The sequence below is a fragment of the Clupea harengus genome, chromosome 2 (assembly GCF_900700415.2).
Source record: "Clupea harengus chromosome 2, Ch_v2.0.2, whole genome shotgun sequence".
Classification (NCBI taxonomy): domain Eukaryota; kingdom Metazoa; phylum Chordata; class Actinopteri; order Clupeiformes; family Clupeidae; genus Clupea; species Clupea harengus.
This window is the reverse complement of record NC_045153.1, coordinates 8,221,019-8,232,300: the sequence shown is the minus strand read 5'-3', so window position 1 is coordinate 8,232,300 and position 11,282 is coordinate 8,221,019. Positions and strand designations below refer to the sequence as shown.

The 11,282-nt window shown below is 43.5% G+C and overlaps 2 protein-coding genes across 2 annotated transcripts in view; both read left to right on the top strand.

Annotated features, from left to right (window-relative positions):
- The first annotated feature begins 631 nt into the window (after positions 1-631).
- mnx2a (motor neuron and pancreas homeobox 2a) lies at positions 632-4,747 on the top strand. The gene is made up of 3 exons (XM_012817731.3): positions 632-1,735; positions 2,810-2,967; positions 3,351-4,747. The coding sequence occupies exons 1-3, from the start codon at positions 1,291-1,293 to the stop codon at positions 3,738-3,740; spliced, it is 993 nt and encodes a 330-aa protein (XP_012673185.1). The 5' UTR covers positions 632-1,290; the 3' UTR covers positions 3,741-4,747.
- An 803-nt stretch (positions 4,748-5,550) lies between these two features.
- cfap65 (cilia and flagella associated protein 65) overlaps positions 5,551-11,282 on the top strand; it is a 22,697-nt gene continuing 16,965 nt past the window's right edge. The window contains exons 1-7 of the mRNA XM_042709289.1: positions 5,551-5,656; positions 6,337-6,422; positions 7,226-7,510; positions 7,887-8,053; positions 8,426-8,625; positions 8,880-9,004; positions 9,370-9,636. Coding sequence (XP_042565223.1) covers positions 6,339-6,422; positions 7,226-7,510; positions 7,887-8,053; positions 8,426-8,625; positions 8,880-9,004; positions 9,370-9,636 — 1,128 coding nt within the window. The 5' untranslated portion in view covers positions 5,551-5,656; positions 6,337-6,338. The remainder of the gene's footprint in view (positions 5,657-6,336; positions 6,423-7,225; positions 7,511-7,886; positions 8,054-8,425; positions 8,626-8,879; positions 9,005-9,369; positions 9,637-11,282) is intronic.

Below are 11,282 nucleotides of genomic sequence, written 5' to 3'. Positions count from 1 at the left end.
GTGTGTGTTTTAAGATCATTAAGATGAGTTATAAGTGCTTCACATGCAAAACAACTCTTCAGCAGTTACTCATTGAAGAACAAGATCAAAGGAGCATAGCATGGCGTCATGGTTACATAATAAACCCTTTATTTCTTATATTCCAGTTAAAGTTTGATATTTTTCCAAATAACAAGTTAAATTATGCTGCACACATTCCTACATGGAACACATGAATGTTCTATGGGATTGTAGCTTGTAGCATGTTGTCTTGCAGGGGCTTATTTACAATTGTACACACTTTTTATGTGAATAAGGGCTGTTTTATATCCAAAGAATTGTAATCATTCTGTGGTTGAAAAATCAACACAACATGACAAAGAAAAGCATTCATTTTTATAGAAATGCCAGTGAAACATATTCATAAAAACAGATTTATTTTTTAAGAGACCGAAGGGCTTTAGGGTTTTTAATAGCCTCTCTGTTGCTGATTGAATCACAGAAGCCCTCCAGAACGAAAATTACCCCGGACCCGTCGCTGTGTGGGACAAGAAAGCCTCCGACGTGCTCGGTCACACGGCCGTGTTTGCTCAACGATAATTTCAATAGTGTCCTATAATTCTTAGTAGCCGTCAGACAGCTAACGTCTACGTGCGTCTGTGTTCACTTATTGCACAATAATTTGTTTAAGCTTTTGAGATCAGTAAAAGGGCACCAATGGCAAGGAGAGAGGGAGATAGAGAGAGAGAGAGAGAGAGAGAGAGAGAGAGAGCGAGAGCAAGGTGGGGTAAATAAGAGTGTAATTACTTAATTAGAAAGCTTTTGAGTCCGCCGACCTCCCTCAGAGGAAGAGCGTTTAACCAATCAGAGAGCTGCTCTGTAGCCGGAGAGATCGAAGTACGTCAAAAAGTTGGTGGCAGCACTTCAAGCTGTCATTACCCATAGAGAGGAACAAAGAAACCTCGTCATAGCGCTACTACAAAATAGCAGGACAAATACAGCGAGCAAGCTTACTGAGCAGCGAAGTGTAAAAGATTGTATGCAGAATAGATTTCGCAAAAGGTATGCAGCGTTAGTAGGGTAATTTAAGAGAGAAAACTAGCCTACTTCTCCCATTATAGTCTATTTTTGGGTGCGCATTTTTGTTTTCGCTTCGATTTGTAGTTTAGGAGAAATATAACAGTAGCCTATAGCATTCTGAATGCATTGAAGCAGCGGGACAAAAAAATAAAACAAGCGGGGAAAGTACTGTAAGGACCCATAATCTCAGGTTACGGTTCCTCTCACGTCAAGCTGCAAACCTTCAAGTCTATGACCATGGACAAGTCTAAGAACTTTCGTATCGATGCCCTGTTAGGTGCGGAATCACGGCACTTCAGTCGCACCGGCTCACCAACTCACTACGGGGACAGCCTGGAAGGCAAACAAGTGCTATGCCGACAGACGGAAACATCTCCGCCCCGCGGGACACCCGGTGCTATTCCAATTCAGAATGGAATTATCCCCAAGCCGGGCCTTTGGAACTTCACAAACCCGGGAATAACGTCACTGTCTCAAACTTCCATTCCGGGAATGTATCCGGCGCCCATGTTCTCTTTGGCCCCTCTAGGAGCACAGCATCCTGCGTTTTCTTACTCCGGCTTCACGCACATGCCGTACCCCGAGCATCTGAAGGCGGCTGCGATGGCTGGTGGATTTCCTCTGGAGCACTGGATCCGGGCGGGGATGATGATGCCACGTCTCGCAGACTACAACAGTAAGAGCACTTTTCACATGATTTTGTTGAATTTCCTGGGCTATCGCCTATTGTCTGGTAGCACTGAATGTGAATGGTAACATCTGAAAATGTGCTTGAGTGAATTTTTATTCTTGAGATTACTGACATTTTCAATTTTTGAAAATAGTTTTTGGACATAGTAAATTATACTATCATAGAAAAATACACTTCAGTGGCCAATAAACGTGTTGAATAAATGCAAAAACGCGAATATGAAAACTGTTTTTTTTTTAATTCATTTCATACAATAATTCCAATTCATGATGTGCCTGCAATCAGTTATTTCTGATGTTATTTATTATTTATGCATTCGTTTGCAGAAAAATTCGTTATCGTCATAATATTATAGATGCAATTTTGGCATTTGTGATCGGACCTTTCAGACATTTTTAAGAAAGAAAATGTGGAAGGGCAGTGGGATTTTAAAACAGAGCCGGGCATCATCATCTTAATTAATTCCCTTTATTTTTCCAATAACAAGAGGTTAACTTACACTCTGCCGAAAGCCCTTAATAAAATGTCTCGTCATTGCATCAGTGTTTATGGCTAACTCGGCTATAATGGAAGGTTTTTATTTTGTTTCCTTTTTTATTTAATCATAAATGACAGCTCTATTAAAATTGTCTTTGTCAGAAAGAAAACTATAAAGAAACACTTTAACCGGTCCGTACTTCATCAATAAAGTTCTCTGTGCGTTTTTATTGAATTTTCATTAAGTTAATGGCGCTCTCCTGAGTTTTATGGCCACGCCAGAGTAATATCTCCAGGTACTGTCATCAACAGTAAACCGCAGGAAAGCTGTTATCATTATCGATGGGAAGGGGACATTGGAGCGGTCAAAGGCAGCATTCTCTTTTGTTGTTCTGCAGTGCCTCATCATTCTTTTCTTCTCTTCACTTCACTTCACTTCTCTTCTGTTCTCTTCTCTTCTTCCCTCTTCACCCACTATCATCTGTTGTCTCCCCTCCTCTCCTCCCATCTTCTCTTCTCTATATATCCAACCTTTCTTCTCTTCTCTTCTCCTCTTTCCTCTCCTCTCCTCCTTCCCAACAGATCCTCAGGCAGGTCTGATGGGGAAGTGTCGGCGGCCCAGAACGGCCTTCACCAGCCAGCAGCTGCTGGAGCTGGAGAACCAGTTCAAGCTGAATAAGTACCTGTCCCGGCCCAAGCGCTTCGAGGTGGCCACCTCCCTCATGCTCACTGAGACACAGGTAAACAGCACAATGCCTGTCAGACAGGTAGCCATCAGAGCTCCAATAGAGGAGGAAGAACGGCAAATCCCTGTGAAATCAGGGCCTCATTCTGTGGCTTCACTTTCTTATCTAGCTTCTCAAAACGTATTTATGCCTTGATTTGGCTTGAAGTAAGCTTATTTGTTGGCCCTTTGTTTTCTATGAACTGGCATATAATATAATATAATATAATATAATATATATATAATAGGTAGATGTAGAAGTACAGTAATGTAAAGGAATTTAGAAGTTAAAAAAAGATTTCCAAAATGGATTACCAGTGTCTGAGGACAGACATGTTTAGGACGAGTGTGGTAGAAATTAGTGCTCATCTTTTAAAAACAAACCATCTCCCTCCTCAGGTGAAGATCTGGTTCCAGAACCGTCGCATGAAGTGGAAGCGGAGCCGCAAGGCCAAGGAGCAGGGGGCAGAGGCGAGGCTCCTGGGGTCCAAACGGGCCGGCAAGTCCAGCGACAACCGACGTTCCAGCGCCCAGGACGACGACGACGACGACGACCTGGAGGGCGAGGAAGAAGAGGAGGATGAGGAGGCAGACGAGGCCGAGGAGGATGAGATGGAGTTGAGAGCCTCCGTGGGGGCGGTGGGAGGAGGAGGGGCGCGGGCGGTGGCGCCCCGTCAGGTTGACTTCTCACAACACTCCTCGGAGCTCAGCTACAGCTCCCATGGCTCCTACTCAGAGGACGAGCTGGAGGAGATGGGTACGGACAGGAAGACCAGAGTGGGCTTATGAGGATGTGACATCAAGGCCGTGCCATGAGCCATGCTTGCACCCTTGAAATGCACCTTTTATAGGTATGCACTTTTTTGTGTCATGGTTGAAGGGCACAGAGTGGGACGTTCAAATCTGCCTTCATTCTTTCTCACTCTCGACCGCTTGAGACTTGAGGCTCACCCCGCAAAATACTTCGAGGTGCACTTCAGAGGTGCAAGTGTGCAAGTGCACAAGTGTGCATCAATGGGACGAGGCCCTACTCCGCCAGCTCTTGCTGAATTACATTCCACTTCCTGACTCTGGGTGACCACTGAAACTATTCCCACATATTATATACTGAATAGGCCACTGTCTTCAGCAACTTGGACTGAAGTTACTGATGGAGTGTTTTCACTTGAAAATAAGGACAAGAAAAAGACTGTTACCCGTTATGGAATCAGGAGGAGGTGACCTTCATTTGTCTTCTACAAAGGCAGCTCAACTCCTTTTAGTTCCTCTGAAATTACCCCACATTATGCCATTGTGATATAGCTTACTTTACATATTCACAGTGTAAAATCAGATCAGTCCTAAGCCTTCCTCTTCCACAAGAAAATAATAAGAAGATCCTTTTTCCTTTTGTATCTAAACAGCCTTTTGGAGAAGAGAAGAAACGGTGCCAATTTACAAACCAAATAGCGGTGTTATTGCAATTTAATCCCAAATAGTATTGTTTGAAGGCAATACTTCTGACTCAGTTATAATTATGTCAGTCTTGCCTGGCCCCACATATACACGTCATCATCAGAGGACTCCTGATCTGAACAAAGAAGCCATGCCAGTTGATCTCTGTATTTACTTCTGGTTTTGAAAAAAGAAAGTCACTTAAGATAAGTAAACTGTGAGCACTGTACAAATTAGGGATTTTTTTTTTCGCCTTCTACCTATCAGTGGTGTCATTGTTTTAATGTTATTTAAATGTTTTAAATTATATTTAATTTATTGGCTTTTAAATAAATTATAGTAATTATTCCCATTCACTGTCTATATTGAAATAAAATGGCAATAAAAATACATTAGCCAAATAAATGCTGCATTTTGTGAAATGAGAAATCAAAAGCAAACGTTGCTTGGGCTTTATTATTTTCAATTTCTTACTTTACAATTTCTACGTCTGTGCATTTTGTGAATTGTCTTTGCATTGTGACTGAACGAGTCCCACTTGAGTTTTTGTCCTGAGAGGCATGTAGATATAGTCGTGATTTTTATATGAGCAACTGCTATCTTTTTTCGGACTGCTCCTTTCACTCTTTTCTCGTATCCGCTCTCTTGCTTCCACAAACGGTAGGCCTACAGTGCGGGAGATGCATAATAAAAGCGAGATGGAGACCCTGATTTACGACCGCAGCTTTCAAATATGAATTACTCAGGCAGGTTTACTGATGGTCTAATGATTAAGCTAATGAAGGGGAAGTAAAGTAATCAGCCCCTTATGGTGATGTCACAAACCCATTTAATTTGTGAAAAGGGAAATTACCCGACTGACCAAAAGTGGAACTTTAAGCCACGGGAAGTGTAAGGGCGGTGATTAAATATGAGAACCGATGGAGAGGAATATATCTCTTCCATAAGACCGACAGCTGCGTATTTATGCAGTCATTAAACGTCCCTTTTGCAGGGCGCACTGATTGGCAAGCTACAAGCCCGAGAGAGAGAGAGAGAGAGAGAGAGAGTTTTGGTTTAAAAAGGGTTTCGAAAAGCACCCTTTGCAGTCGTGTAGACTGTCCCTCTACGGGCCCTGTCGTTGCCATGGAGAGCAGTAGAAACATTTCCCTCGTCGAGTTACTGTCCAAATTTAGCATGGCTAAAGTCTAGACTGACAATAAAGTCTGGCTAGATGAGTTGGATTATCTATTTTTGTACTTTTTGATTTATTCATGTACACTCGGAATAAGGTAAGACCGAGTGACCTGCAAATAATAAATAGACAGTTAAGTCAAACTGTCAAACCAAGAAACGCTAACAAAAGCTTCCGTAGCTAGCGAGCCACCGAACGTTAAGTTAATTTGTGTCAAAACTGATAACATGTAACGTCAAAATGAAACAACATGTCAGTGGTGTTTGCAGGTGCTCATTTTCCAGAATAACTAAACATCTGCATTTGGTATTACAGCCGTTTCTAAAAATGACTTTTCAGTCCTATAGTCCGGGGATATTGCCAGCAAAGCATGTTGTAACCCGTCACTAAACCTGTCGTTTAATATTAGGATCAATCCAGTCACTTAATGTTATAAATCAAGACTTGTGTGTAGATTGGAGCCGTTGGTTTGAGTCATCATCTCTGCTTTACGTCTGCTCTCCATCTCTGCATTAAGTTGTGCTGAGGCGCAGGGCATATCACTTAACTTAATAGAAAATGCAGGTAAGGAAATGAGTGGCAGGTACATAAAAGCACATAAATTTACATCTACTTCAGTAAAACCTTTCAGTGCATTCAGGTTATATCACCTTTCCGCCTGACCAGTACCACGTGAGTTGTTGACTGTTTGATCAAGCTTGACACATAACCAGTCGGACTGTGACGTTGTATGATAATGTCACGCTACTTCCACAGTGTAATTTGTTCATTCCACAGCAATGCTGACTGACATTCCGGCGAACCCACTGAATCCCACCCTGCATTGGCCTACTAGACCTGCCAATTATGGAAAGCGAGAGAAGGTGAAGTGATATGTAACAGATAAAATAAGTTACTGTTGCAATCATCATCATCAACAATATAATTAGTTAACTGACTAGTCATCGTCACCATCATCTTCATCATTATCAGTGTCATTGCCAGTATCCCTCTCTTCTTCCTCCTCCCTTCTTGTGGTTGGTCTTTTATTTCACTTGAAGCGACAGAATCCAAGTAACTTTAATGCATCTTATAGTTTACCGTGCAAAATATCTGTTTTCGTCATCTCTCTGTAGCTTGCATGATGATGAGTGGATTAGCCAATGTGTGGTGAGTTGTCCTGGTGTCTGGTTTAAAGCTATTGGGGTGGCATGGCTTTTTCGAAGGAATAGTCTTTCCATCCTCTAAGTATAATCTGCAGTGCCACCTAGTGGTGATCCATGGTACTGCAACAGGTCTTTGCCGCGTCTGTTCTGCAATTGATTACTGGTATTGCATTTGCAACATGAGTGAAATGAAGTTTGTATTTTAAGCTCCATCTATCTTGAAAAGCACTATGAAATTGAATTTAAACTAAATATTTCTGCTGAAATCAACATTATAATACCACCCCCAGATTTATGCATTTCAGTCCATACATTCAGGAACACACAGTGTGTGTGTGTGTGTGTGTGTGGGGGGGGCTTGTGTGCATGTCATTGTGTATGTGCTTTTGTGTGTGTATGTTTGGGGAAGGTGTTACTTGTCTGTTAACATGTGTCCATGTCTATGCGTGTTAATATGCTTGTATATGTGTATTCATCCAAGTGTGTGTGTGTGTGTGTGTGTGTGTCTGTGTGTTTAACAGCAGGCCTCCGCTCATCAGCGCTCCGCAGAGCTACAGAGGCGGAGTTTGTCCCAGCGCAGCTGCTTCCTGGGGGTGGAGACATGGGCGGAGCTTGTGTGGGAGCGCTGGGATCTGGGCGGGGAGTTCACCAAGACCCTCTACCTGAAGAACGTCCACGGCAAGCTGCAGAAGCTGCGCTTCAAGCCCCCCGTCACCAAGTTCTTCTCCACCCTCTTCCCCCAGGTCATCACCCTCAGCCCAGGGACTTCCTTCTCCATGCCCGTCACCTTCAGGCCTCTGGAGAGGGTGAGGGCTCCTGCACCAGGAAGAATTCTCAGTGATCATTTTATGAAAGAGGATTATTATATATAAGACACATGAATGTGGGAAGTCTTGCAGGATGTATTACACAAAGCTTTGGTGCAGTGTCTGTGCATCCAGGAGAGCTATGAAAGAAACATCAAAAAGAGTCACAGTTTAACAGGCCCGGCTATTCAGTCTTTAGATAGTTGTTACTTGTATTTGTTTGTTATTATGTTCAGTGAGTAAACAATTTTGTATTAAAAAAGCATTTAGCTACTTTAAACAATATATCCAAAGTCATATTGCGACAGCGTTGAGACATTTGTAGTGCATAGAGACGGAGTTCATTTTGTATTCTCTGCACCCTTCTCCTGGTCAGTGTGAGCACCAGGACACAATTGAGTTCCAGAGCAAAGAGGGCACGTTCCAGGTGTCCCTCCGGGCCACCATACCCCGCCACACCCTCGAACTTCCTGAGTCTGTACAGCTGCCCCCATGTGCTGCCCACCACAGCACTACGACAACATTCACCCTCCGCAATGCCAGGTAAGATGGTCTGATACTGGCTCCTTACCTGTGTTTACCTCCTGTCTCATTGAAACATACTATATTGTAGCACGTGCTTGTGTCATGTCATGTCATTACATAAAATGATACTGTATATTTTTCTAATAAATATTTTGTAACTTTGTTTTGAGTGTGTACTGCATTTTAATCTGCTTTCCCTCATGCCTCTCTCTTCCTCTCTCTCTCTCTCTCTGTCTGTCTTTCTCTTCCTCTCTCTCTCTCTGTCTGTCTTTCTCTTCCTCTCTCTCTCTCTCTCTCTGTCTGTCTTTCTCTTCCTCTCTCTCTCTCTCTCTGTCTGTCTTTCTCTTCCTCTCTCTCTCTCTCTGTCTGTCTTCCTCTCTCCTCCACCAGTAAACTGCGTACTGCGTTCCGCTGGGAGGTGGGCGACCCGTTTCAGCTCTCTCCAGAGAGTGGGGTTCTGGGTCCGAGTGAGGAGGCTCAGATCTCGGTGCTGTTCCGCCCCTTAGAGGCGCGGGTGTACCAGCAGGAGGCCAGCTGTGCCTTCGGAGACCAGGGGGAGAACAGCTGCTCTCTGCTCCTGCAGGGCCTGTGTGAGTCCAATGAAGCCAAATGTTACTATAATACACTTGTTGTAATGTTTTTTTCTAGGGTGTGTTTTTTTTTGTTGTTGACATCTTCGTTTACCTCGTTTACTTAGTTCTCTTGATCACATATTACAGTTTTGTAGCAATCAAAGAATGTTGGAGCAACTCGGTCAGTGGAGTGAGATCATGGGACTTTGAATCAACGCCATGCGTATGGTTTGGTTTGTGTACTCACTTCGTGTTGACTCTTCTCTCTCCAGCGAAGTACCCGTACCTGGACATACGTGCCCCAGGGGAGGAGAAGGGCTGTAAGCTGCTGGAGTTTGGAACTGTGGCTTTTGGGAGCTGTCTGGAGAAGCACTTTGAGATCTCCAACCCCTCCCCTGTGAGTCCACATGTCACACTGCAGCAGTCCGTATGTGTTCATATGCTGGTAACTGGATGGATGCTGATGGAGAGATTTTGATATATTAGGATTAGTGTTATGGAAACCTCGTAGCTTGAATAGCTCGTAGCTTGAATATAGCTTGAATATTCTCTCCCTTGTACGTCGCTTTGGACAAAAGCGTCTGCTAAATGACTAAATGTAAATATAAATGGAAACCTTTTAGACCACCACTCAGACAGAGGTTCTCCTTTTTCTTCTTTTTCTCCCCCTTGTGTTCTTGCCCTCCTCTCTTGATATGTTTCTTTTTCTTCTTCTTTCTCTCTTTCCCCTCACTCTTTGTTCCTATCTGTTCATCCTCTCAGGTGACCTCGTCCTTCTCCCTCTCTCGTCTGCGGCGGCCGGCTCTGTTGGAGAGCGTGTTTGAGTACTCGCTGCGCGAGGGCCTTGTGGCCCCGGGGTCGTCCGTGCAGGTGCCCGTGTGTTTCACCCCGGTGGAGGTGGACTGCCACAGCGTGGAGTACCTCTGTGTCTCCGCCCCCGGGGCCCTCAGTAAACAGCTGATCAAGCTCACCGGCTTCTGCTGTGGTGTGTCCACACTGAACACACTGAACACTGAACACACTGAACACACTGAACACTGAACACTGAACACACTGAACACTGAACACACTGAACACACTGAACACACTGAACACTGAACACACTGAACACACTGAACACACTGAACACTGAACACTGAACACACTGAACACTGAACACACTGAACACACTGAACACACTGAACACATTGAACACACTGAACACTGAACACACTGAACACACTGAACACACTGAACACTGAACACTGAACACTGAACACACTGAACACACTGAACACTGAACACTGAACACACTGAACACATTGAACACACTGAACATTGAACACATTGAACACATTGAACACACTGAACACATTGAACACACTGAACACTGAACACTGAACACACTGAACACTGAACACATTGAACACATTGAACACACTGAACACACTGAACACACTGAACACTGAACACATTGAACACATTGAACACATTGAACACACTGAACACTGAACACTGAACACACGGAACACTGAACACATGGAACACACTGAACACATTGAACACACTGAACACACTGGAACACACTGAACACTGAACACACTGAACACATTGAACACACAGAGCACTGAACACGGAACACATTGAACACTGAACACACTGAACACTGAACACTGAACACACTGAACACGGAACACATTGAACACTGAACACACTGAACACACTAAACATACTGGAACACACTGAACACACGGAACACACTGAACACGGAACACACTGAACACACTGAACACTGAACACGGAACACATTGAACACTGAACACTGAACACACATTGAACACATTGAACACTGAACACACTGAACACACTAAACATACTGGAACACACTGAACACATTGAACACTGAACACACTAAACATACTGAACACGGAACACACTGAACACATTGAACACTGAACACACGGAACACTGAACACATTGAACACTGAACACACGGAACACATTGAACACGGAACACACGGAACACATTGAACACGGAACACACGGAACACACTGAACACGGAACACACTGAACACATTGAACACTGAACACACGGAACACTGAACACATTGAACACTGAACACACGGAACACATTGAACACGGAACACATTGAACACGGAACACACGGAACATTGAACACATGGAACACACTGAACACTGAACACACTGAACACACTGAACACTGAACACACGGAACATTGAACACTGAACACATTGAACACTGAACACACTGAACTCATTGAACACGGAACACACTGAACACATTGAACACGGAACACACGGAACACATTGAACACGGAACACACGGAACACACTGACCTCATTGAACACTGAACACACTGAACTCATTGAACACATTGAACACTGAACACGTTGAACGCTGAACACACTGAACACACTGAACTCATTGAACACGGAACACACTGAACACTGAATACATTAAACACTGAACACACAGAACATTGAACACACAGAACACACACTGAATTATGAATGCACACACATTCAAATGTATTATTTTATTGGTATGCCAGGGATTAACCCATGTAGCATACTCACTATACAGCTATACAAAGCATAACATAAAAGAGAATGATATGTTCACACCCAAAATATAGATTATTTGAGGCTGTTTATTTGGAGGATGGAACAGAA

Coding starts and splice junctions, on each gene's coding strand:
- mnx2a (XM_012817731.3), top strand. CDS start 1,291: ATGACCATGGACAAGTCTAAGAACTTTCGTATCGATGCCCTGTTAGGT. Junction 1,736..2,809: donor ACGTCTCGCAGACTACAACA/GTAAGAGCACTT, acceptor CCTTCCCAACAG/ATCCTCAGGCAGGTCTGATG. Junction 2,968..3,350: donor TCATGCTCACTGAGACACAG/GTAAACAGCACA, acceptor CTCCCTCCTCAG/GTGAAGATCTGGTTCCAGAA.